Here is a 27693-nt window from a genome sequence, read left to right as displayed (position 1 = left end):
GTGAAGACAGTGAAGCATGGTGGTGCAAGCATCATGATATGGGCATGTTTCTCCTACTATGGTGTTGGGCCTATTTATCGCATACCAGGGATCATGGATCAGTTTGCATATGTCAAAATACTTGAAGAGGTCATGTTGCCTTATGCTGAAGAGGACATGCCCTTGAAATGGTTGTTTCAACAAGACAATGACCCCAAACACACTAGTAAACGAGCAAAGTCTTGGTTCCAAACCAACAAAATTAATGTTATGGAGTGGCCAGCCCAATCCCCGGACCTTAATCCAATCGAGAACTTGTGGGGTGATATCAAAAATGCTGTTTCTGAAGCAAAACCAAGAAATGTAAATGAATTGTGGAATGTTGTTAAAGAATCATGGAGTGGAATAACAGCTGAAAGGTGCCACAAGTTGGTTGACTCCATGCCACACAGATGTGAAGCAGTTATAACAAACTGTGGTCATACAACTAAATATTAGTTTAGTGATTCACAGGATTGCTAAATCCTAGAAACAAAAACGTTTGTACAACATAGTTTTGTGTTTGTACAGTCAACGGCAGACACTGCTATTTTTTTGAACACACCCCTTTCAACTAATTGCCCAATTTCACAGCCTTAAGAGCGTGCATATCATGAATGCTGGGTCTTGTTTGCTTTCTGAGAATCTACTGCACCTACTGGTAACTTGTTTGCCATGTAGCAATAAAAAATATACTAAAAACCTGGATTATTCTGGTTAGTCACATTGTACTGCTATTATTTTGAACAATACTGTATTGCATATTTTTGCCACCCTGGCCAGGCAGCCTTGAAACTTAAAATTTGTTTTGCCTAGCCAACATGACTGTAGTAATAGCAGCTACAGGCAGGAGTGTCGTCTCCTTATTAGATGAGCTTTTCACAATGTGCTTCTCTTGACTGCGAAGACTTAAAAATATGTTGATCCTAAGTGTGGCTTGTCCCATCTTTGTAGGTTTCAGCTAGTCTTCACATCTGTCTGCAGCTTTATTAATCATAGTAAACACTAAACCTGCATTTAAGTGTAATAGCATGAAAGTATTGACACAGGTAATGCCATACAGATTTAATCTGATCTACTGTACGGTGCATTACCAAGTGTTGTCATGTTGATGGGTTACATAGCTTCAGTATGTCTCAGGAGTCTGCTGTACAAAAACCAACAAGGTGGTTCAAACTCTACAGTGTACAGTGATGGCCTGGAGGAGTAGGAAAGTACATTTATACTTCTACAACCCAGACAGTGATCTGCAAATGCTGTGATCAAACACAACCAAAATCACCGGTATGGCCTTTATAAGCTTGAAATAAAAAAGCATTTCTTAAGGTCTCACCTCTGTCCCAGCTCCTGCAGCCCCAGCGCTGGTCATCATTTCCTTCCCTCCTCCCATGATGCAGACCATCTCTTCCCCAGCTGTCTGTCTCATAAACCTCTTATTAACAATCCTGGTCACACTGTCGTTGCTTCCACCCAAGCTTGCCAGCACTCCAACAACCCCAGCTGACATGCACTCCGGCTTGGGCTCATCCATGCCACCAAAACCCCCAAGGACACCCAGACTTCCGAGGTTGCCCAGGGAGTCTCTCTGCACTCTCTCGCCTGGTAAGGGGACCCCTCCCTGGCCACGGTTGCTGCAGACATTCCTGAAGAACTCCTGGACAAGACCACCATACCGCTGAGAGCTGGGGTCAGATCCACAGACTGCCGCCCCAGAAGGTTTCCCTGCGGCAGGAGGCTGCCGTGCTGGACTGGCACTCTGGCTGGCTCCTGATGGTAAACGGCAATCAAAGATGGGTACCGTATTACATGGGTGTTTTCACTGCACTGCAGTTGACAGGCATAATTGAATCCTCAAGGCAAATTTTATTAACATGAATACAGGCTTTGGGCATCACAGCAAGTTGGGTAATTCTTCACTGATGGCAGATGTTTATGTTCTCTTTCTGCTGTCTAGCAGTAATTTAATTCACCAAGTAGAAGTCAAAGATGCTAATCTTCCCAGGTTCTAAAAAAACTGAGGTTGTTTACGTTATGTTAAGTGCCTTTGGTATTAAAATTTACTGGTGTTCAGTCTTACAGTCTCGACTTGTGCCGTCATCAGCCTCATTAATTCAGCTGAACAATCAATTAGTACACCTGGTATTTCTTAGGTTTTTTCCCCCTTGATACCTCTACCTGGTTTCAAAATAAAACCAAAAGCTTGAAACTGCAAGTTTGTCCCTGTACTTTCTTGGAGCAACAATTTTTTTCAGTGACTTTAAAAACTGAACAACAGTCTGACACCAAATGGCACTGATTTTGGAAGTTCTCGAATGCCAACTTTAAATATTAGCTACAGCTCAAAATATCTTCAATCAAAAAAAGCTTACCTCCGTCACTTCTCCAGAGTGACTCCGTGCTTCCAGAGTGTTCCACCACGCTGAAGAGACTGGAGAGGCCATCAGTGAGGCCGCTCAGCACAGGGCTGTCTCTGGTGGTGGTGGAGCGAGCCCAGGCCGAGCCTCCACCCATGGGTCTCTGTTGGAGGCTCCAGAGGCTGCGGTCCCTGGAGGAGGAACTCCCATCCAGCCTGGAAGTGGAGCCTAAAGACAAACGCTGGATCTCTCAGTCTTTAAAAAAACATTATGACCACTGTTCCCTATTATAGCATAAGCTACCAGTAAAAGCTTTGGCATGGGGCAGTATAAGACCCCTGAAGGTGTCCTGTGATATCTGGCACCAAGATGCCACATGTGAGGTGGAGCCACTGCAGAACAGACTTGTTCCAGTACATCCCCAACACCCTGTCGCTACCCATGGTTTGTCCCTCTTCAGACCATTGTCTGTAGGGACTACCTGCTGCTGACTGGGAACAACCCCTGGTCCTTTGCATTTTGGACATGCTCTGACCCAGTCTTCTGGTCTCAACAATCTGGCCCTTGATAAAGTTGTTCAGGTCTTTATACCTGCCCATTTCTCCCACACCCAACGTGTTGATAAAAAGAATACGCAGTAGTTACGAGATAATTAACATTTGCTTCATGTGAGTGGTTAAAATATTTTGGGTTATTGATATTATCAATATATATCTTTTGCCACTGAGAGGTGGACATGAAACAATTGTCCGCAGCTGGACTCGAACCTCTGATGTTGCACCAATGCTAGGAAAATAAAGTCAACTTACCAGAAGACACTCTGCGTTGTAGTTTGGGTGATCCATACTTGGGTGAACAACATGGCCTCTCAATGCGGCTGTGGACTTTATCCAGTGATGTTGATATCTGCCGGGTTCGGGCTGAGGCTAATGAGGAGGTGGTAGTCGGCGAGGGACGAGGAGACCAGGCTTTGGAGTGTAACCCCGGCCCCCTGCTGCTGGGAAGGTTGTCAGTTTGAAGCCCGACGCTGACATATTGGGAAGCGGTCTGCGTGGACCTGGTGGACATGCTGACCATCTAGGAGATAAAAATGAAAGTGACGGGATGTTCAGTGCTACAGGAGAGAGGTGATTCTGTATAAGATGACGTGCCTTAAAACAACAGTATCACCTACTGTTGTTTTAAGGCGTAGCTAACTCATGTTAGCTTCTATGGTCTGCATCGCATCAATGTGAATGTTTTATTTTTGTGTAGTTACATCAATTTAACACATTCCTACAGAAAATCAGCTTTGTAAAGAATTAAAACACTTTTGAATAAAGAAAACAAGCACTTAAGGATTCAAAAAATAGATCAGTAGATGGAGAAAGGTATAAAAATTTCACACCTTGAATTGCAATATATATATATTTTTTTTTAATGGGAAGGTTGTTGGGCTTCAAGCCCCTTGTATATAATCAAATTAACAATTCAAAAATTCTCTGCTGAAATGAGCCAAAAAAGGTGCTGCCAAAAAAAAGGAACTGTCCAGAGGAGAGGCGTAAGCTTTCATCACATACCTCTTACTGTTTTAATTAAATAAAACGATATGTTCAACAGAGCAAGTGCCTTCTTTTGATTATGAAAATCACAGAATTACATAAAGGCCAACTAGGAAATCCAGCTGTTTTTAAGATCAAAATCAAATACCTGATTTCCATGTTCCTTGCTGGATTTCCTCTCCAGGGATGAAGAGCGTATGGCCTGTCGGACGCAGTTGGTCATCTCCTTCATGTCATCACTCAAATTAGCTGAAATCTCCCCGATCTCTAAGCCGTATAAGGGTGATGAGGATGTCATCCCATCGACAACGTTGTTAGCCGAGCTGCCGATGCCATTGTTGACACTAGGGATTGAACCAGTGATGCAGCCAGTTCTGCTCTCCAGCAGCTCCCTGTGCTGCTTGGACAGTGAGCTCAGCCACTGCTCGTACGAGGATGAACATGATGATGGGGGTGGTTGTTGCTGAACATCAAGGATTTCAACAGCAGCGGTGTTTGAGTCCCAGGCACTCAGTCGCAGGGATGAGCTCCCGTTCAGGGCCTGCAGTGGCTCTTTGGCCTTCTGGTTCCTTCTGAGGTGTTCCATGCGTCGTATAGCAGGTGGGCTGTAGTAGATCCGGATGCCTGTGCGGTCCGGAGCAGTGTAGCTCCTCTGGACAGACTCCAGATTGAGCTGTGATTGCACTAGGTTGCTGCAAGAGCCACTGGGACCATCCCAGGTTTTGCAGGTGTCCCCAACCTCTGGGGTCTAGGGCAGCAAAAAGCAGTATAACCTGATTACACATATTCCTACTGTCTTCATTAAGATAAAGACAGCTTTTGTTTCACTAGCTTTTAAAAAGTCAATAATTTGAAAGTAAAGAGACGATAATATAGTATAAACTGACTCCTCATTTTACAATAGTAAATGTATAAAACCATAAGTTAAACCTCATTGGTAAGGTAGGTCCAGTTCTTCCTGGTGAGGTCGCACATCTCTGGATGAATCGGTAGAGGTGGGCCCTCAAAATGGATTTTCCCCTCCTGATTGGCTGTTCCGTTGACATCTAGGTCATCCAGTTCTGATGTGGAGTTGGTCCTTTTCATAAAAAACAGAAGTCATGCTCTATTTTCAGAATGACAAATTCACACTTATTAAAACACTTTGCAAATTAAAACAATGAAGAAACAGCCATAAACTCAGTTTATGAAATTTTCTAATTTCTCCACATTTTAAGGATTCATATCAAACTAGTAGTTAAATATTTTTAAGTTACCTCGGTGAACCTGTTCCATTAGCAACGGCTGTGTCCGCAGAGGGCTCTGTACCAGATGACTTAGGCTGTGAGGACAAAGAAGACCCAGACTGTCAGTGAAAAGAAAATCAGTGAATGTACTTTTTACATCTTATTAGCGTTTACTGTAATGACCTGCACCATGTGGACACATTCTTTTTGAGCTGTTTTGAAAAAAGGAAGTGCAAAGTTTGGTTTAGAGTGCCCCCATCAGGCCAGATAGTTTACAGGCTGCTTGAGTTAGTGAATTAGTGGAAGAACACCTGCAGATGATGTTTAGATGTGCATTGTGAGATTTCCACCTACAACTCACTGAACTGCAGACCATGCTGCCTGTGTGGTGGCTGACAGACTGCTAAACACATTTTAAACAAGCTACAGCTAACATTTCTCTCTCCCTTTCTTCCAACACATGCTTTGTAGTTTGGCAGTAAGTCAGTCCTGTGTCTGATCTAGATGGAAAAGATGAAGATGCTCTAAATTAGAATAATGCATTTCAAAATAAATGCTATGGGATGAGCCTATAACAATTAGAATGATTTAAAATAATAATAATAATAGATAACTAATTCCCTAACTCAAGCAGCCTGTAAACTATCTGGCCTGATGGGGGCACTCTAATCAAACACCTGAAGAAATGTAAAACATGAGTACAGCAGAAGGAGGAAAAGATTTGTGGGTGATAGAGCAGGACACAGACACACTCAAACACTGAGACAGAGTGAATTAAAGTGTGACAAGTTTTGGTTTCCTGGCAAGTTTCCAGTGCAGGGCACAGCCACTTAATGGAAGGAGTGCGACAAGATCCTACTAAATGGAGACAAAGATAGGAAGAAGGAAGAGGAGGGAGCGGAAAGAAAAGGTGAGAAATGGAGGACAAAGATGCCCTCACACTGACAACTTCAATGGAAGCAGGCACAGAAGCTGGAGAAACACTGACCTACTGTCTGTGTATTTCTGGAAACAGCCATAACTAATGGCCACTTTAAACACTGATGCAATCCCTTGACATCCACTGACATGTTGCAGCAGCTTGGCAGTGATTACAGATTTGACTGACTGCATTTCCCCACTGAGCACCGCTTAACATTCAACTTCAGCATGACCACAGTAAGACCAGGGCCTTACCAACACTATAGCATTAACAGCTGTGTGGTTACTGTCAACATCAACAAAATGATCTTGAGATGAAAAGACAACCCTAAAGACAACATCTGGCAACGTGTAATTTAAACTTTCTTCTGTTTTGACATATGCAGTGCTGGAACGCTTTGATGAAACTTCCAACAATCTAAAACCTCCACAGTAAATGTCTGACTTGGCGTTACTCCCTCGGAATCAAAGAGTGAGAGCGTGTTATTTTGGAGCTGCTAATTTGCAAAACACTGTCAGATAGTCTTCCAGCATATGAAAGTTGTTTGGCAAGATTTTAAAAATGGCATGTGCTTGTTCTCAAGTGGAAAAAGTTTCTGTCTTGCTCTTAGGTTGTGTTCAGACTAAAATTAGCACAGCACTGAAAACTCACAAGTGGCTGTGTTGCTGCAGACAACAGTGACAGGATGAAATATAATCTTGTCAAGTTTAAGTACAAGATTCATGAGTCTGAAGACCAAAACACCTTGCAACAATTTCTAATACTAGAAAGGCAGGATTTTACAACTCTGGAAAATTCTCTTAGTCACATTATCCCCATCCTGATGACGAAGATATTTTTCTCTTTTTTTTTTTCCTCCACAAATACACTCATCGGCCACTTTATTAGGCACACATGTATAACTGTATGCACTTCAATTCCACACTTCCACCTTAACATTTGTGTTTATGAAGTCCAAAATGTTTTTGGTGAAATTGTCATAAATGTAAAAATTTTATTATATTTTTATTATTGAGGTGGTGCTGTACTGGACTACGTTATATTCAGAGGTGTTCCTAATACTCTGACCCTCTCATGTATGTAGCTGGGGACAAAACAAATAGAAACACCTCTGAATATAACTGGTAAAAGTGTACCAGGAAAGACACATCTGATCCAATGACTTGATGTACCTATAACTTCTAATCTCAAGTTCCATCGTCCCAAGATGCACTCACTCCTTATCTCTATCTTTGACTTCTCTCTCTCACACTCACACTCAAACAGCCACAGCCCTTCATACCTTCCCCTGTTGTACAGTGGCCTCTCTCAGTCTCTGCTCCCACTGAGCTCTCTCCTGACTGAACCTCTCCAGCAGCTCCAGCTTCTCTCTGCCCCAGTTCCTCTCTCCAATCTGAAGCTGATTGGTCCACAAGACAGTCCCAGTGGGGAGACATGAAGAGGCCAACATCAGAGGAGAAAGAGAAAAGATGGATGCAGAAGCAGTCCACAAGAGGTTTTATGAAAAAAATCCACAATGATGTACAGTAAACCATAACTCTTGATGCAACAAACAACTTGGAATTGAACATCAGCCCCTCTAAGATCAAGCCCTGAGCTTGTTTCTGCTATCACATTTAGAAATATGCCTCCACAAAGGTTCATTAAGTAGATAAAGCATCCAGGCTTTTACACCTTGCAAAAATGTTTCTCTGTGCATGTAAAGAGCATCTTTGCCAGTCGTCTCCCAGCCCAACTTGATATAGATATACAGTAATTACCTGTTTAGTTAAGTCCATTACAGCTGCGTAGGACTCAGCCAGGAGGTGCTGGTGTTCTTCACGCTCCTTCTTTAGCGCCGCCTTCAGGTCTGGATGATCCAGTACATCAGTGGAAGACATGGCTGCTGCAGCTTTTCCTGCCTTGGTCTCAAACTGTAAGGGTGAAGGCAAAGGGGACCACAGTGAATAACAAAATTACAATAAAAGGGCACCCTCATAGCCGAATGGTTACGGTGCGGTGAGCCATACACCCATATATGTGTGATGTTGGAAGTTCGAGCCCAGCTGCCAACCTTTGACACAGATTTTCTTCTGTCCACTTCTGTGACCCAGTTAACTAAAGGCAGAAAAAGCCCCCCTCAAAAATGTTTTACAGTAATACATGCACACTGCCTCCAACTTACAAATGTATTTACAATGTTCTGATCATAATCCTAATTACAGCAATCTTTTCCTAAATCCTATACTGTATGTTTCATCCTCACGGGGGAGCAGGGGCTTTAAATCCCTCACATAGAAACAGACATACTGTGTAGATATAAGAAGTAAAGTCTGCACAGATACGTTCATTTTGATTGCTTACTGCTCCTCGTTGAATCTTAAAAGTTATGCATCTCTTTTTTCCTCTTTTTCTATTCCTCTGCTTGACTTTCCTCTCTGCTCGTCCCCCTGGTAACCCCCCGTACTTCTAACCCCTTCTCTCCATCTACCTCACACCTTCTCCCTCTTTCTACAGCTTTCTCACCCTCTGATTCAAGCTCTCTCACCCCTTTTCTCACTCTACATATATCTAGCCTGCTGTCACAGCATGTGTATGCAAGATTGTTTTAAATTTTTATCATCCCTCCTTTGCCTTTTCTTCTGTCTGAGCCTTGTGGGTCACACAGCCGACACTACTGGGCCTGTCAACACACACACACACACACACAGAACCCAGACCCATCAATCCTCTCTATCTCTGCCTCTCTGTCTGGCTCGGCGGCACTGGCGTCTATATACCATGCTAATGGAACTGTCTGGCAGCCAATCACAGTGTTATGTGTGCACACAGCCCAGCCTCCATCTCCTATGGCAACACAGGGTTTCTAGTCAACGATGATTCTGGCCTAATGAGTTTACTGCCGAGGCTTTAGAGTGGACAAATTTAGTGAATGACTGCCGTTTACAGGTGGATAAGAGACGTGTGGTTCATGACTTAACAGTCACCATTTAACAAGTTCAGCTACTTCTGTTTATTCAGGTAAAACCTTGAATGTAAAAGCACAGATTTATTAATTAAGTTTGTCTAAAATAATTCCAACAGGAGACTGCCTGCCTGTTTAGTGAAGTCTTTCTTACTATTCTAAAAAAAAACTAACTACAAATCAAGCATCTAGTCAATCCTTCCCTGCTCCTCTGACAATTTCATCATGTAGCTTTCCAGCTGTTTTCCCTGAGTATATACAATACACAGAACCAATTGTTCATAAAAATAGAAGTATTTGTAGAAACACAAAGACGAGAGCTACTAACAACGTTGTGGCAACAAACACTAATTAAACCTACAGGGGTCTTGGGGTGATGAGTAAGAGGTTAAGAGGAATAAACAGATTTCACTGTCATTAGATCCTTTGTAATTATATTATACCAACACCTATACATTTCAAACACTTTGATCTCACAGCAGAAAATTCTCTGGTTAAACACTCAAGTAGCAACAAGGACCAGGGTCTGATTTTGCTGATTAGCTGCCTGAGAAGGACTGGCCTTGAGCCAGTATAATACAGTATATTGTTTATAGAATCAGACAGTAGCAGAAAAATCTATTTCCACTCAAAATTACAATTTATAGCAACAAGGTTTGAGCATAAAAACAGTCAGGTTTCAGGCACACACACACACACACACAGATATATATATATATATATATAGAGTGCCTTTAAAAAGAAGTGCTCCTAGTTTTAAGTAATGCATTTTTCTGTTAATTATTGCAGCATGCTTTTTGGCTGTGGCAGACCTTCCATTTGTCAGCAGCAAATAAAGCTGATGTTACCTGTTAATATTATCTGTACTGCATGCCAGCCTTCAGCTCTAGGCCAACTAGCAAACACAACAGTCCTGAGAGATGGGATGTGTGCCACAGCTAAAACTAAAAGCATAGCCTAGTTATTATATAATACATACAGATGTTAAATATGATATAAATAACTGTTGCATGATATAAGTGAAACTGATTTTCTTTATCACATGTAACCTATATCTCTCTATTTTATGTCAGAAACTATTAAAGTCTTCTACTACTGTATGTGTAAAGAAAAATATCCCTAATCTAGTGTTGCTGCATCATGGTTAACTGTTTACTAGCTAAAGTGAAGAAGTTATTACAGCAATAGCCTTTTAAAGTAGCCATACATTTAACACCGTTCATTATACTGGAAACTATTCACAACAGAGAAATGATAGCTTTGTTTGGTAATCTAGGTCTGCAATTATTATTTTCATTACTGATTAATCTGCTAATTATTTAGATAATGTGTAGTTTGTGCTGTTAGCCAGCTAACTCTAGCTTCGGTCTGGAAGCTGCATTTTGTACAGTTTGTCACAACCGGGCATCTGTAGTTCACCAATCACTAGGAAACAGCACATGATGAGAGGGGCAAAGAGTGGTTAGGAGCGGCTTATGGTGTCAATTTGATTTGAGTTTCACTAGATTCTGTGGCAGCTGAAAAGAAATTAGGCAAATTAGTTTTAAAGGAACAGTCTGACACATTAGGAAACTATGCTTAGAGTACATTCTATCTTGTTGTGGATTGAGAATGAAAAGGCAGATACAGCTGTCCATGCTAAATATGAAACTGGTTAATTTTTATTTTCCACCCCCTACTTCAAGTCTTCATGCTAAGTGAAACTAAAGTAACTGTCTCACAGCTCTAAGTTCATATTTAGCACATGTCAGGGGAGGGGTGTCAATCCTCTCATCTAACGCTTGGCAAGAAATTTCTTAACTTTATTTAAGCTTAAATTTAACCTTAATCCCAGAGGTGGCAGAAAAAAACACATTAAAATTATTTTCTGGACAGTCACAGAGGTGGTTTCAGGGGAGGAAAAAATACTGACAAATGACCTAGTCATTTAGGTTTTTTAACAGATGTGATGAATGAGCAATCTGAGTTTCCAGCTGCTCAGTCTGTGTCATCACGAAGACAGCAGGTGTTCCCAACATGTCCTACAGTCAGCAGATGACTGATTAGGGGAACAAAAGGAGGCAGTGTTGTACAGTACTGCACACTTTCAGGGCTCTGGATATTGTTTCTGCTTCACTGATGTATTTGTTTATTAGGCTTGAACACTGAAGATGATTTCTTGTCAAGCTGTTTGACAAGAGAGTGTTTGGACTTAAACAGATCTGTTCAACAAAGCAACAGCTGGAGTCAGTGCATGCTGACAGGATACCTTGGCACTGATGTGATTGGCTGGTGAATATCTACATGCACACACACACCACCACCAGGGCAAACTGAAGGCACACTTTACAGTCTGTATCTAGGCCATAGTAAAACACCCACTCTAGTAGGGTAGTTTACAAGGCGGAGAAAAGAACAGAGGCATTAAAGGGTGGTAAAAATGTGTGATAGAGTGCAACATGGTCAAACATGTTTTACTATAATAGTAAAAAGCTAAAACTCACATTTGTCTGTGCTTGGATTTCTAGCATGCTTGCACAGCTCAGAATCAGAATCAGCTTTATTGGCCAGGTGTGTCGGACACACGAGGAATTTGACTCTGGAACATAGACTCTCAGTGTGTATGTACATATCCGCATGCAAGGGGCAAGTAAACAGTAAACCAGCATATGGTTGTGTAATATAACAAAATAAGTATTAACGAGCAACAAACAATGCAAAATAAACAGGCAGTAAACATTGCAGAAAGACAAAGGAATGCTCATTGAAATGAGATAAATAGGAATACAAATAGAGTACTTAAAAATAGAGACCTGTATGGATCTGTATAACCTGTACAATGTATATTTACAGGTATTGCACTGAGGGTTATTGTGCAGTCATACTGTCGTGTTCATCAGAGTGATGGCCCCGGGGAAGAAAACTGTCCTCGTGCCTGGTTGTCTTGGTGCACAGTTACCTGTAACGCCATCCAGAGGGGAGGAGTTTGAACAGATTATGTCCCAAGTGTGAGGGGTCTGCAGTGATCCTCTCCGCCCTCCTTTTGACCTGTGAGGTGTACAGGTCCTCCATGGAGGGCAGGCTCACACCAATGACCTTTTCTGCAGTCCTGACTGTCCGCTGAAGTTTGTACTTGTCCTGTTTGGTTGCTGAGCCAAACCAGACAGTGATGGAGGTGCAGAGAACAGACTCGATGATTCCTCTATAGAACTGTATCAGCAGCTCCTGGGGCAGGTCGAACTTCCTGAGCTGGCGCAGGAAGTACATCCTCTGCTGTGCCTTCTTGATGATGGTCCTGATGTTGGATGCCCACTTCAGGTCCTGGGAGATAGTGGAGCCCAGGAACTTGTAGGACTTTACTGCTGATACAGTGCTGCCAAGTATGGTGAGGGGGGGTAAGGTAGGTTCTTCCTGAAGTTCCCTGTCATCTCCACTGTTTTGAGCGTGTTCAGCTCCAGGTTGTTGCGGCTACACGACAGGACCAGCTGCTCAACCTCTCGCCTGTAGGTGAACTTGTCACCGTCTCAGATGAGACCAGTGACCGTTGTGTCATCTGAAAACCTTAGGAGCTTGACAGAGGGGTCCTTCAAGATGCAGTCGTTGGTGTAGAGTGAAAACAGCAGAGGGGAGAGCACACATCCCTGGGGGGGCGCCTGTGCTTATTGTCCGGGTGCTGGATGTGGTTTTCCCCAGCCTCACCTGCTGCTCCCTGTCTGTCAGAAAGCTTGTAATCTACTGACAGGTGGGGGCAGGCACAGTGAGCTGGGTCAGTTTGGAGTGGAGGATGTCCGGAATGATGGTGTTGAATGCCAAGCTGAAATCAAGAAAGAGGGCCAGTGCATAGGACCCTGGGGAGTCGAGGTGTTGCAGGATGCAAAGCAATGCCATGTTAACTAGCAAGGGGTCTATTGTGTCCTTCAGGTGGGCTTTTAAAGAGGCCACGCACATCCTTTTCACAGATCGTTAGAGGGGGGGGGCTGGAGGGAAGGGTGGTGATTGTCAGGGGAGCAGCTGCTGGCTCTGAGGTGGGGAGGGTGAGGGGGGAGAGTTGTTTGTCAAACCTGCAGTAGAACACATTCAGGTCATCTGTTAGTTGACGGTCCTCCACAGCAGGGGGGGATGGTTTCCTATAGCCAGTGATGCTATTCAGGCTTCTCCACACAGACGACATGTGTAACTGGTTTTGCCTAAAGCAAATCACAGCTGGGTGATTCAATCACTGATGAAGCAACAAAACGTTGTCCATAAATTTAATCTCATAAAAACCTGCAGCTACCTCACATTTAGGAAAAAACGAGCATCATATCAGTTTGTAACGCTGACTCTCGTCTCTTGCTGGCTTCCGAGGGAGCTGCCAAAGCAGTCAGAAGACAAATGATCCTGCGCCACAACAGAACAGCACAGAATCTCTCTGATCATGATGATGATTAATGACTTCCACAGTGCGTGTGTGTGTGTGTGTGTGTGTGTGTGTGTGTGTGTATTCTTGTGTTAGTTTGTGTGTTATGCTTTCTTTTTTGTTTATTATTTTGCACCCATCCCCCATTTTTCCCACATCTCATGCTATACCATTATATTTACTACTATATGAAGAAATGTGATGATTGGTCTTTTTTTTTTAAGTAATGTTAAAGAAACATTTAGGGTAATTATTTGTCTAGTTGTCCATTTCCCAGTAAAGCTGCTCTTGTCTTGTAATTCTGCAGAAATGACACCAAACCCTGACATTTATGTCGATGCTTTAGATTGCTGTAACAATTTTAAACCTTTAGACTCCATTTTTGTCATATACATTTGAGAACACTCAGGGATGCAAAGTAAGAGCAAACGAAAAAGCACTTTTAATTGCCCAGCTGTATCAGGCCTCTTTGCCTTCTCTCTTCTCTTTCTTTGTTTTATCTCTATTTGTCTCAGTTACCAGGCTCCAACATGCAGGCTGTGCTGTATCTCAGAGGCTGTTAATTAATACTATTATCACCGCTTTGAGACAGACAGAGGACGAGAAAACATTAAGACCATTACTCATGGCTGCAGACGAGACAGACAGACAGACAGAGAACAGGAGGCTCGGATGGACAAATAAACCACTTGACAGATTGAAAAGGATAAAGTGACACCTAGGATGGCATCAGATTTAAAAAACTCTTGTCTAAATGAATATTGACCACTTTGGTCTTTTTGGCTGTCTGTTGCCTACAAAATGTACTTTAACTGTCCAGTTATGTGCACGCAAGGAGCAAACACTTAATTTTAACTTGGTAGCTGTAACTTTAGCAAACTTTTCAGCTTTTTCAGTTCCAATGGACAATGTGCTCCCACATTCATTTTTATATGGATGGCAACAACCACGGCCGGAGGAAATATGTTTTTAGGTTCTCAGGAACTTGAGGGTATTCATTCAAATTTGGCACAAACGTATGTATGCATTTTGTATCTGAATCCATGTTGCTCCAGAATTTCTCTACAAATAAAACTAGGCACTTTTATTTTTGTTTCTCTTATTGGACTGCACTGCACACTGAAGAAAAGAACGTGGCTTGATTATGCAGAATAGCATAAAAATGGAAGTTAACTGATTTTAAGTAATGTACATTGTTTCACTACTTCTTTAAAAAAAAAAAAGAGCTAAAATAAATTTACAGCAGTTCTTCCTCTCCTGCCTACCTGTGTGATGACACTCTTCAGCTCTGTCCTTTCCACTTCCCATGATGCCTTGGCCTTTGCAAACTGCTGGGTGAGTTCCTGGGAGCCTTGTCTCTCTTGTCGCAGCTCTCCACTCAGATCTTGCAGCACCACCTTCAGGTCTGCCAAGGTACTGCTCACGGCGCTCGACTACAGAGAATGACGTGAGCGTACGGGTCTGTGAGTCTCTTTGTATGTCTGTGCTTGTGTGTCTCACTCTCCCTACCTTAATAGTTGGGCTGAGTGGTTGTTCGTCTGCAGCAGACCTGTCAGTCTGGTGAGCGGAGCTCGTCAGGTTCTCCTCCTCTAGCAGCAGGTAGAGATCCTTCAGGCTGTTCATCTAAAGAACAAAGCACAGAGCAAGATCACCCGTCAATCACTTACCTCAGCCTCCAATAATATTCAGTATTATCCAATATGCAATGCACTTGGCGGTGAGCCAATTTCATGATTTTGTTTTTCCATACAAAAAAATTTGGTCAAATGCAAAACAGATTTTCTAAAAAATGCACATTAGCTGACATCTCACATTATTCCACTTTTCTAGACAAATGGAGATATATTTTAAAGTTGTTACTTAAACCAAACTTCAAATACACAACCTTGCTTCAAAATAAATAAATACTTATTCCAGGTCAAAATAAGGACGTAGAGTATGTCAAGCAGTGTCGACACTCAGCTGTCAGCTCCAACAAAAGCAAAGCATGAGGGTGAGCCATTTTCTTTTCTACGCCCTCATACCTCTAAGATGTCTTTCCATTCTGTGTCCTTCTTGCAGCCCAGCCTCCACTGTTTGAGGAAGCAGCGTAGCTTGAGACTGAGCAGTAACAGGGCCTGTTTGAGGTGCTGAGACTCCTGGACTAGCAGAGTCCTCTCCTGGCTCCATAACTTCTGCTGCAGCCTAGTCTGGAGGTCCAAACTCTGCAGCTGGAAGTCCCGACGGAGCAAAGCCTTTTGGTGCTCTTCCTGGAGCTGAGAGGAGAAGAAATAGTTTGAGACAGGGCCTTCGGTCCAAACTATTTATATGCTGAATGTTTGTTTGCTTCTAATACAAGTACATCAATAAAACAGGACTGTTAGTGTGTCCCATCTTAAATATTTATATGTTAAAATAATCTAACCATGTGTTCACAATGCAAGAAATTGAAGAAATAAGTCACCAGTAGCCCATTCATAACCTAAAACCAATGCTGTTAAATAGAGTGCTGTAAAACACCAAGTCTGACGAGAACACAGACTGTTGCTGCCAAGTTGAGCTCCCCCTTGTGTCCTGGGGCACTTCTGGTGTGGCATTTTGTTTTTGCATGTGCTTTGACTTTTGTTTATGCCTTTGCATTTTCAGCGCATTTTCATTTTTCATGCACTTTTACTTTTGTATGTTCTTCGTCTCTAGGGACCACTGTACTTTTCAAACCTTTTACTATATAAAAAATGGTAGATCCAATCAGAATATTGAGAATGGGATATACCAAAAGCAACAAACAAACAAACAAAAAAAAACACTCATCAGACTCCCAAAAGCACATCTAGGACTTAAAATGCTTTATTTAACTGTATAAAGACCTTATGTTTAACAGTATAATTAAAGATATTTCAAGACCAGGATAAGGTACAGCATTGACTCTACAAAACAAGAACAAATAACCATATGCCATCAAGTATATGTAGTTTGACTGAAGAATAAGAGTTCTTCTGTATAAAGTGATGTTTCACTGTGTCACTGTGAGTTTGAGGGCATTTTATTTAGAAGTTTAGTTTATTGGTTTGCGTGTCTTGACTGTACCAAATGTTGCAAACTGACCTGTGTAAGTTTGAGAGTGATTTCTTTCTGAATGCATTTCTCCTTCTCCAGCTCCTCCTGTGCTCCTTTAGCAGATTCCTCTGCTTCACACAGCTGAGCCTGGACAAGGTAGAGGTGAGAATGAGGGAGATGAAGGAAAGATGTTGTGGGTAAAAAGACAGGACAGCAGAGAGTTGCAGAGAAAGAACAAAATAAGGATTGAAGGAATGAAAGAAGGTAAAAACGCAGTGGACAGGAAAACATTTGTAGGCAAGAGAGGCAGAGAGAGATTAAATGTAAAAAGGGGAGAGAGTGAGAAGAAAGTGAAAAAGGGAGAAACAGCAGAGTGTGAGAAACACATAACATGGCAGTTTTGAGTTACAACACCCTTTAAATCACACCTCAGATGAAGCCACACATAGCGTAACCCTCATCTCATGCATGCTCCCAAGCCTCATTTGGCTGCTGAGTGTGATCCATTGATGCACCACTATACCGTTAATGTCCCCTTTCACCTTCCACCAGGCCCTGCCTTTGCCCTCCATCAGCTGCCACCCCTGTCGCTCACAACTTCCACTGTGAGCAAGAAAACCTACTCCGGTGACAAAACGGCAGTTGCTCATGCAAAAAGTGCAACAACATGTGAGTAAATGTACTTTAACACCAAATTAACAGACTCCTCGGCTGCTTTGTCCTCTTGAAGAAATTTTCCAACGAAATAAGAGCTTGAAGTTAAGTTATAATGATCCTGATCCTTCTTCCCAGTGGCCATGTGTGGTATTGCAACAAAAAATCCCCCTGTGGCCCAAAAAGCATTGTCACAGACTCCAATGATAGAGTAGATGCCTGTAAAACTGTTCCCAGGATGCCAACTACAAATAAGATTGCTTTTCCTATTATACATTTTTAATCCAGGTAGGTTTCATATTTGTAAAATTTTCACAGAACCAAGAAAAATTTGTTTTATTTTTCTGGCATCATCGTAATGTACCTTAAAGTGAGAGTCTGTGGGCAGGCCCAGCAGGTCAAACACTGATGCTCATGTATTATTATTAACACTTTAAATTGAATTAACACTTTATTTAGTATAATCTGTACACAAATACGAATGTAAGAATGCCATAGTGGCTGTGAACAGCTTTTTGAAGCTAGTTGCCACACTAAGGTTGCGAGATTTGCTAAGCATAAGCAAAAGCAAAGGGGATAGACTTTGGCCCAGAAAAACTACTGGTTGAGCTATAATACAAACTCTACAAGTGAATACTGCAGACAGTCGGTGTGCTGAATAGTGAATGTATGTCAACAGTGGCCGTTTGTGTTACTGGGTCACTACTTAGCTCTGTTCGTCAGTGCTACACATACAACTATGTTTGTGTAATATCAGACTCTCGCTTGTTATCTGTCTCTTACAGTATGTTCTATTTTAGTCTCCCTTTCCATTCACCCTCTCAGTCTTGGCTAAAGATACAGACACACACAGCCCTGGTTGCCACAGAGACACACCACCAGAAGGTCAACCAAACAAAGGTCTCTTCTCCCTGTCAGTCCCACAGCTGACAGTGAAGTCACTGTTTGCTTACAATGTTAGAAGAGTTTAGCTTTGTACCACATCGGTAACTTCAAGCCACAGTATGTGTGTGGAAATGTGTGCATAAATGAGCATCTGACTGACCTTTGCAGGGCTTCCTGTCGATGTGTGTTTGCTCATTAAGAGGTGATGTGAGTAAACACAGCAGCATGTGCATTAGATGCTGATTTTCAGGGGAATAATTAACATAGTTCCAGATTCACTAACATCAAGATTAAATGTTAGTTCACTTTCATTCCATTACATATATATATGGTTTACATTTTGATACAAAAATACAAAGGCTTTCACCTATATGACACAAGAGGCACATGATTAGAACTTAGGAAATATATATTTTTAATTCATCATCTTAAAATTTATATGGTGAACATATAGCAATCATGCATTTTTATATTTCTTGTGTTTGTTTGCACCTGATGAATAAGAACCGAAAATGTGCCACTATGTTCCCCAGCTAGTTACAGTATCTCTCTACTGTCTGGAGTTTTTAAAGATTTTTGCTGTAGCCTGAAAACAACTCTGATGTCAGCAGCGAGACTGAACCTGTGAGCTGGAAAACCAAAACAGTGAACTGAAAGACACTAAAACAGACTGCAGAGCTGAGGGGAAACTGTGGAGTTCAGTGATAATTGTCTATCATCGCTGTGAGTCATACAAGTAGTCAAATTATTCAGCCCCTTTAACACTTACTGACAGTTTTGCTAGTTACTTCATCATATTGGATGAGCTGTTAAATGAGCAGACTGGATCTTTTGTTTGTTGCCCTTTAGACATTTTTAGGCTGACCAGCCAAACCTTTAGCATTTGTCTGTCTGTGTGTAAAGAGACAGTGAGATATTTGACATTAAAACACTGGCTTCTGGCTCATGTCAGGTTCTTGCTGCAAACGTCTGTTAGCAGTCAGCCTTGAGATGGACTAGGACTGAAATATCTCTAGTATGCATGTCTGTTTCTGTCGTAATATGAATGATTGTGAATTTGAGTGACTTACCAGTGCATCATCTGTCTCCTGCTCTTCCTGTTCCAGCTGACTGGCTTCCTGCTTTTGTACCTCGTTGCTATCTGATTGGCAGTTTTCTTCAGTTTGACCTTTCACCTCCAGCTCTGATTGGTCCCTATAATCAAGCTGCTGCATGCATGCATGGGCAAGTTAATGAAGAAAAACAACAACAACAAATAAACAAAAAAAAAATTATAGAGGGGGCAAGGGAGGAGAAGAAGTTGTGGAGTAAAAACAAGAAGGAGAGAATGATAGAAAATAGGACAAACACAACAATAAGAAAAACAATACAACCATGATGGTGTTCATTTATGTGCCAACATTGAGAAAATTTAAAAACAAAAACATAACAAAAATGATTTATGTATCTCACAAGACAAAGAAAAGGATGTAGAGGAAGAAGAGTTTGGTCAGAGACGAGAAGGAGAGAGTGGAGAATAGACAGAAGATGAGAATAGAGGGCAGGATGAATGGCTGAGGGGGGAGGAAAGGAAAGGAAAGGAAAGATGGGAAGAAAGGAGCAAAGAAGGAATGACAATAAAAGGGAGGCAGGGAGAGGAAGGAGGACAAATAAGACAAACAGGAAGGCAAGAAAGGGAGTAAGGTGATTAGGATGGAATGTCAGAGAGAAGTGTATGAGAAAACAACAAGGAGCCGAGGGAGAAACAAGTGCAGGTGGGATGGCAATGAAAGAAGCAAGATCAGGGAGGAGAGGGGCAATGGAGGAAGGGAATCAGAAAAAAGTGGTGAAGCAGAGAAGCAGTGAAAGAGATGATGATGATGCAGAGGTATGAGGAGTGGGAGAAAGCAGGTTTAAAAGAAAGGAAAGGGAATTAGAAGGAAGTGAAGTGCAGAAACCAGCGGTTATGGTGCCCGTGCAGAAGGAAAGAGGGAAGGAGAGAGAGGAAGGAAAGGGGAGGAGAGATTGGAGGGGTGTTGGGACTCAGAACTGGCCTCTAATGGAGTCTAAACAGTGTAGTTCACTCACTATAAAACTATGTATAATTTCATCACCATTTCAAACAGGCAAATTAGATTAGCTCAGAACAGAATACACAGATCTTGTGAGAAATATGTCCCTTTTACTGTAAAGGCAGTGCAGCAAATTGCTAAAATCTCCATTTTAACAATTAAGTTTAGTTTGTTGTTTACTCTTGAAAGTGTTGTTCTTTTTATGCAAATAAAGAAAATTACCCACGAGGTGACAGAACTGAAAAATATTCCACTACGACCTCATTTACTAAAGACAAATGATTCCCATTATCGTTAAATTTTATGTTTTGTTAATCGTCTTACCGACAGTCGAAGGCAAGGGGAAAACATGCCATTTGTAATACTGTAGAAAAATAAGCCAGTGGGAGAACTTCAAAGTCTCAGCTGACTCCAATATACTTTGATAGCTTTGTGGACCACCGTATACTTGAAAATACAGTAGATATTTGGAGTAAATCATAAATCACTGACAATCACCTGTAACCCAAGAATTTCCCACTGGAGCATTTCAACAGAAAATGTGATTTATGGAGTGTGACTGGAAATCTATTTAGGGCGAGCTCATTGTCTCATCTGCTGCTTCCAGAAATCTGCTGGGGAAACTCTCTCACTCATAATCTCAGGTAAGTTTCTGACCTTTTTATACATAGAGTAGTTTTTTTTTCTTTACACACTAATGACAGATAACAACTAAAGGATCGTGTGACCTTTTTCAGACTTCTGTTTCTGTCATTTTGTAGTCTTCTATTTCTAGCAATATTACATTAACAGAGATTGTTTTTTGTTTGTTTGTTTCCCTTTCACTTAATTTTCTAATAAATGTGACCAAAACTGTTCCGATACAACAAGTTTCTTAGGTGAAACATTAGGCTGGTATTGTCTCAAGCCACACATTTTTCATTTAGACTCAAGACATCAGGGTCTTTGTCGTATACTGTACATCAGCCCGTATTTTTTCTTGAAGTCAAAAGGTGTCATTATCTTTATTTGTCAGTCAGTTTTCTGCACATCAGCATAAAATGTAAATGGACAAATATCTTAAAAACTAGAGCCAATCAGCTCTTTTAAAAGTTAGATTTAAATTCTGCACCTAAAAATCCTTAATAATTATCACATTTTAATTCAGAATCAAAAAAACCTTCTTAAAGCTGTAGATCATACTTTTACTATATTATTTGCTTGTTATCTACAGAGGTGATGCTACAAAATCCACTTCACAGAACAAGGACTGCCCTTATTTCCCATTGCATAACTGTCCCATTGCCCTCAATTATGATGCCATACTCAGTCAGACAGCAAATATGAGCAGCTATAACCACACTAGAGTTAAAACCAGACTGTATGTTGAATTGGTTTTATGATCTGCTGATGAAAATACATATAAATAAATAACGTTCTATGTGCTGTTAATAGCCTCACTATGTCCATGCAACAAACAGGCTCCATTTGAGGCCTAAAGCATCAATTAAATACCAGGTTAGGAGGCAATTTAACAGCATGAAGAGGTCATGGGTGGCATCATGTGGAGAGGTTTACACTGGAAGCTCAAATCTGACTCCATCTGTTACATTGAATTTCTTTTTCTACTGTGTTTCAGGTTCATCTAGTACAAGAACAGGATAGACAAAAAAAGTTGTTTTTTATTATTGGTTGTCATGCATCAGATTTGAGCGTGGTGTGTAAATCCATTCTTCACTGCGAGGAGAAACTAAAGCAGCATGTTTAAATGGGACTGGAAGTGTTAGTCAACCAAAGTAATGGTTAGGCACTGAAACAAGCACAAAACTGAAGTATAAAAAAAGAAAACAGTGACAGTAGAAAATAGAAACCCAACAAAAGTAAAAACTTTCAAAAAAGGTTGATAGTAAATGAAAGAAAGAGTGATAAGGGGCGAGAAGAAAAAGTGTGTTACTTGTCTTTTACCTTTGCCTCAGCAGTATTCAGCGTGTCCTGGTCATCTCCAGAGCAGGACAACGTGGTAAAGGATGAGTCCAGTGGAGACACTCCCTCCACATCAAGGTCCCTTGTACCTACTGGCGGTTTCCCCAGGCTGTCTACCTGCTCTACAAAGGCCTGCAGCTGGGTGTGTAGTGCCTGAAGCCTGCTGGTCAAAGCACCGACCAGAGGTCGATCTGCTAGATCTGCCAGCTCTGAAATCTGTAGAAAAAAGAAATAACAAAATGTACCACATTTGTCAGGAAGAATGGTTGGGCTGAGCTACAGTGCTTGATGGTAATGAGTAAGAACACCACAGCAAACAGAGGACATGTACCTGACTGTGAGGCTGAGCTTTCTCTAGGTCACACAGTTCTGCTGCTTCGTTGGTGCAGACCTTGTGATAGATGGATGGAGAGGAGGAGGAGGAGAGGCAGTTGGACTCTGGGGAGGTCAGTAGCTGTATTGCTGTGGAAACCAAGCGAGCCTGGTCCCTCATGGCCAACAAGGCATCATGGTCCTTCTGTCCCAGGCACACTGGGAGTGTAGGTGTTGCATCACCACTGTCTTCTATCCTCTTTTTTCGTTCCTTAATGTCCAGGGCGTCATTCTCACCCCCTACTGGCTCTTTGCGGTGGGGCAGGCTGAGGGAACAATAAAGAGCACTTTGAGGGCTTCTTATCCATGCTGAATTAAGAGTTGATTCTTGATGCCAAAGTGCTCATAAAAATTCAAATTTGAACATCTATAATTCAAGGTTGTGACACTGAAAGCTACGACAACTTCTATGAATCTCAAGATGACATTTTTTCCTCAAGCTCTGTTTCCAAGGTCAAAAATTAACTTTCAGTCCCAAAGTAGTTCACGGCTGATAAACAATAGCATGGGTTACTTTTCAAGACTGTAGTGCTAGTATATTCATCAAGCTTGAGCAATACTGTGTTTCCTCTATTCCTCTCCCCTCCCATCTTTTCCTTGCATCTTACATAGGAGGGACTAAGGCACAAGGAAAAGATGCAAGTGACAGAAACGCAGATGCAGTAAAGGGAAAGAATCATACTGTAAAACCACAGTTTCACCCAAAAATGATGTAATGTGAATTGAATAGTTGATAATATGAGACTACCTGGTGGGGAGACACTCAGCTGAGTCTCCAGCCTCTGCGTCAGTCTCCAGAGAGAGTCGTAGTGAGGAGGAGGACAAGGAGGAAGGAGCGTGATAGGAAGCCAGGTCACATCGCTGCAGGTTGGACAAGAGCACTCTGTTCTCGTACTGCAGCTTCTTCACTTTTCCACTCAGATCTCCAATCTGAAGCCTCGCAAGTCTGAGCTCCTCTTCCTGGGCGGGGCCGTCCATGCTGATAAGCACCGCCCCTTCCTGGATAGTGTGAACAGGGCTGTCGTTGAGCAACCCATCTGTGAGTGACGTTAATGAGTTGGACGACAGCGTGGACGTTGGTGGTGGGAATTCAGATTTATAGCGGTTGATCTCGTTCATCAAGAGCTTGTTCTGTTCCTCCATCTCGATTAAAGACCTCCTCAGTAGCTCCGCCTCTTCCTCCACAAACTGGAGGTGTCGCTGCAGCTCCATGATGTTTTCAGATGAAGCCCCACCACCGAGCACTATGGCCCCTCCTGCAAGGCCAAGACCAGCCCCCAGACCGCCACCAACACCATTAAGTTCTTGAGGCTCGTCTAAGAAAATTGATACAAAAAGAGGCCAAGTAATTGAGGAAGCAACACAGGAAGAAATGAAAGTGTATGAAACAATAATTGCAAGGAATGCAAGACATATACTCAGTTGCCAGTTTATTAGGTACGCCTAGCTAACACTAATACAGTCTAAATAATGCCAGTTTCAACCATTTTTACACTTAAAGTACATCTTAGTAGCACTTGTTGCAGAACAAGATTTTTTAATTAGTTAATGCTACCTGTTGATTTAAGACCACTCACATCTTCACATCTGACAAACAAATCATGTTTAACCTGACCAATGAGATGAGTTTAACAACTACCTTGAGGCCCCTTCATGTCGTCCATCTCAGCTCGGAGCCCCCTGTTCTCCACCTCCAGCTCCACAATGCGTCGACTCAGCAGGTTGGCCTCTTCCTCCACCAGCTTCAGATGAACTCTGATCTCGGCCTCGCGGGTGTGAGGCGAGTCGGCAACCTGGTGGAGGAGAAAAACCAGTTCATTATTCATCTCCCACCTGTTCATTTACACACTTTTAATCAACTGTTTGACCATTAGGGTGAATCATTTAATTGCTTATAACTGCCTCAAATCTTTTTGTCCAAATTTTTCATCACTCCATTCATAGTTGGAAAAGACAAACTATCATATTAATTAGTAGTTATTATTAATTAGTAATACAATATTTTCAGCATGACCAGATATGGATCATCAATAACATGATCGTTTTACACTGTAAACAGTATCTGGCCACCTCCTGTTTCATGGCTTCATTCACTAACTAACTAATCATTTTAATAATTTGTCCATACTAACTTCACTTTCTGACAATGAAAAATTTTAATCTGACAATTTTTTTTTGCTCCTATATAAAATGGCTACACAGCAAATTTCCAGGTCTTGAGGTCCTTGCCGTCCCCTCACCTCCTCCACGGTCAGTGAGGCGTCAACGTCTCCGTACAGCGACCTGTACTTAGCCAGCTCCTCCTTCATGGCCTCGCTGTCCTTCACCAGCTTGGTCAGCTTCTTGCACATCAGGGCTGATTCCTCTTTGGCAAAGTGGAGCTGACACTTTAAGTCTGAATTGTCCTCCTGCAGTGATAGCACAGAATGAGGACAGAGTGCTGATGCGACATTGACACAGTATCACAGAGGGGCATGCACACAGAGCTAGAGTTACACAAAGTGCTGTTGACCTGTAACTACTGTTGGCACTTTGATCATTTGGATATCCAATTAATCTTTTAAGAATTTCATTTAATAAAAAGTGAAAATAAAAATAATCCTTTAGTGCTACAGCCTGAGGTAAACAGAGACAAGATGCTTTTGATGGTGCACATTAGACTAATTACAGAATCAAGATGGCAAAAACATGTTCCTCAGTGAATCATGTCAACTTGTAAATATAGGCAGCTGCTTGCTAACACATTTCCAAGAAACAACTTTAGTCATATATGATATAATGTCAGCTTGTGGTGTTTCAGCCCCATAGTGGCCAAAAACGTTTACATAAATATAATATTTCAACATATAATATATTTTAAAAAAAGAGAAAGAAATGCTATTTATGTATGTGTATTTCTCCCTCAAACACATCTCAGACTGAGTTGTAACTCCCACTGGCCTGAGGTGATCATGTGCAGCCATTCCTCAGAAGCAGCAGTTTTACAGCCTGTGGAGCATTTCCAACCACATTAAATGAGACGATGGCCGATGAATTTACAGCCATTTATGGCATGTGGCTTGGAGAGGAAGACTAGGCTTGATTTAGCAGCAGAGCGATGGTGGTGAGAGAATCACCTTAATCACAAACAACTCACTCCTCTAGGCTTTTAAGCTATATGTGTGTACTCTGTTCTGTAAAAACCTGAACTCTTATAACTCCTGTAGCACCTCTTCACAGAAGGAAACAAGTTATTTCTGCAGCGTTTGAACAATTTTAGGAAGAGTCTGAAAAGTGAAGTTGAGGAAGAAGTTGTTCATTTGTGGGTTCCGTTGAAAGAATAAAAGCAGAAAGAAGAGATGGTGGAGACATAAAGTGTGATGTTGACCTTATCTGTAATCCAATCAGAAATGTAACGCTAAGATTGCAATAAGTACAGGACGAGTACCCACAGGACAACATAGAGGACAAAAATAAAAAAAAATAGGGAGGGATGATGAACACATGAGACAGGATCTGCTGATCTATCTGCTTCAAACCACAAGCGGCTTGTTGGACAGATAGAGTGTGATCCCCGGAGGAAATAAAACAGAGAGAGACACAGACAGCGCAGTCATGAACTGTGAGGCAGAAACACACTTTAAGGGTCAAATGTAAGCTTTCTAACAGAGTTGTTGATCAGTGTCCAGATGACCTGAACACATCTACAATGAACTCATTTTTTGTTTGAAACAAAAACTAAATGAACTAAACAAGTGTTTTCAGGGGAATTCAGCAAAATAGGTGATAATTGAAAGTGTACGTAGATTAGTTCGTTAATTTAGAGAAGCAGCAGGGTTGCTCTAGTGTTAACTGACATGCCAATAATGTTTTCACCTTCCTGCCCGCCCCATACAAATGAAGATTTGTCGACAATGAAAATAAGTACATTTCTTTGCCATTCATCATTTAGATTTTATTGGATCTGATTATGCTGATTTTGTCCAGTTCAAATCCTGATTCTGCTTCTGGGCATGATTTTTGAATATAAAAAGACCAACAGATGTCAAAAGCAAAATCAACATTCATATTTAGCAGATTGTCATAAACAGGTATTGGCCATAAATAACAGGTCATTTTACAGTTCCTTTTTGATATAAAATTAATAAGTTTTAAATAGACACAAAGTAAATTATAACTGTTCTATATTAATTTTTAACAAAACTAAATGTTTTAGTTCTATACCTTAGTTCTTAGATTAGGAAATGGTTGCTATGTTAGATACTGTAAAGCTCCTAATGTAAACACTGTATATTTATTTACTCACCTTTCTCATTAGTTTTAATTTCCTTTTCTCTATTTTTCTCTTCCCTAATCCCTTCTCTCTATATCCTTCTCTATTCCTACATTATTTCAATCATGTTCTGCAGTGACTCAACACACTCAGCTATTTGTTAATCATGATATCAGTATGTATTCCTATAATCCTTCATGGCATTGTTTTTGTGTACCGGGTTTAAGTGTCTTTAAGGTTTAGTTGCTGAAATAGTACTTTGTCTTACTAATTTGCTGGACTGTCAAGGGGTAAACATAGTTGTGTCTGAGTGTGTTTGTGCGTGTGTTTTACCTGTAGGCCAGGTTTCTTGTCCTTGTCAGGTTTGTTGTTGGGTCTTGCTCCTCTTTTCTTCTGGGAGTTCTGCAACAGAGACACACAGTGTCATTAGGAAGACGTGGCACCACATCGACTGTCAACTGTTTCAGTAAAATGAACATTAAATTCGTTCTGAAACAAAACAGAAAGAGAGAAGATATGACCTGCAGTGAAGAAGAGAGGCTGTTAACTGGCTTTCTCATTCATCTGTTTGCATCTGTCATTGTAATTAATCTCATGCTGCAGCACAACACTCAGCGTGCCTTTGATATGAGAAAGCTTCTGGGATAAATCAATGAGATACATCACGGCAGGTTTTCTCAAAGGTTCAAACCACATTTCCTAAAAACCCTGTTCTTTTCAGCTGCATAGACAATGTTGCTATGGTTTGTTTAATCTGGACATGCAAGCTCCTCTTCTAGTTTTGACGCACAGTGTAAAATACATGGAAGAGGCTGACAGTTGTATTGGCTGCTGGACTATTTTGTCTATTACTTTTAAAATTTACAATACAATAAACTATATATCTGCCTCTGAAACTAAATAAAAGAAGTGTGAACTACTCCAGAAACTTAAAGCACAGATAGAAGCACAAAATCACACACACACACTGCTCTGCTCCAGATGCCATTGCTATAGTGAAGCTGACACTGATAGGACCATGCAATTACAGCTGAGAAGTGGAAAAGGAGAGAGATAAAGAGGGAAAGATGCAAAAGCAAAATAGAGAAAAACAGAGAT

General features: G+C 41.4%; 1 protein-coding gene across 4 annotated transcripts in view; it reads right to left on the bottom strand.

Annotated features, from left to right (window-relative positions):
* The window catches only part of mtcl2 (microtubule crosslinking factor 2), an 85736-nt gene that overhangs the window by 7168 nt on the left and 50875 nt on the right, over positions 1-27693 (bottom strand). Inside the window, exons 6-25 of one of the 4 annotated variants that reach the window (XM_020623586.1) lie at positions 26929-26997; positions 24584-24751; positions 23983-24136; positions 23092-23659; positions 22303-22609; positions 21954-22187; positions 19029-19166; positions 16468-16575; positions 15408-15638; positions 14893-15006; positions 14649-14816; positions 7822-7974; positions 7344-7460; positions 5170-5234; positions 4844-4991; positions 4062-4661; positions 3182-3449; positions 2388-2600; positions 1351-1785; positions 1105-1109 (exon numbers count right to left, since the gene is read on the bottom strand). In XM_020623586.1, the coding sequence (XP_020479242.1) occupies positions 1105-1109; positions 1351-1785; positions 2388-2600; positions 3182-3449; positions 4062-4661; positions 4844-4991; positions 5170-5234; positions 7344-7460; positions 7822-7974; positions 14649-14816; positions 14893-15006; positions 15408-15638; positions 16468-16575; positions 19029-19166; positions 21954-22187; positions 22303-22609; positions 23092-23659; positions 23983-24136; positions 24584-24751; positions 26929-26997 (4263 nt within the window). The remainder of the gene's footprint in view (positions 1-1104; positions 1110-1350; positions 1786-2387; positions 2601-3181; positions 3450-4061; positions 4662-4843; positions 4992-5169; positions 5235-7343; positions 7461-7821; positions 7975-14648; positions 14817-14892; positions 15007-15407; positions 15639-16467; positions 16576-19028; positions 19167-21953; positions 22188-22302; positions 22610-23091; positions 23660-23982; positions 24137-24583; positions 24752-26928; positions 26998-27693) is intronic. The other 3 variants (XM_020623588.1, XM_020623587.1, XM_020623589.1) reach the window with 3 other exon arrangements.

Source organism: Monopterus albus, unplaced genomic scaffold (assembly GCF_001952655.1).
Source record: "Monopterus albus unplaced genomic scaffold, M_albus_1.0 scaffold305.1, whole genome shotgun sequence".
NCBI lineage: Eukaryota > Metazoa > Chordata > Actinopteri > Synbranchiformes > Synbranchidae > Monopterus > Monopterus albus.
The sequence above is the reverse complement of the archived record's forward strand: the minus strand, read 5'-3'. Positions and strand labels throughout refer to the sequence as shown.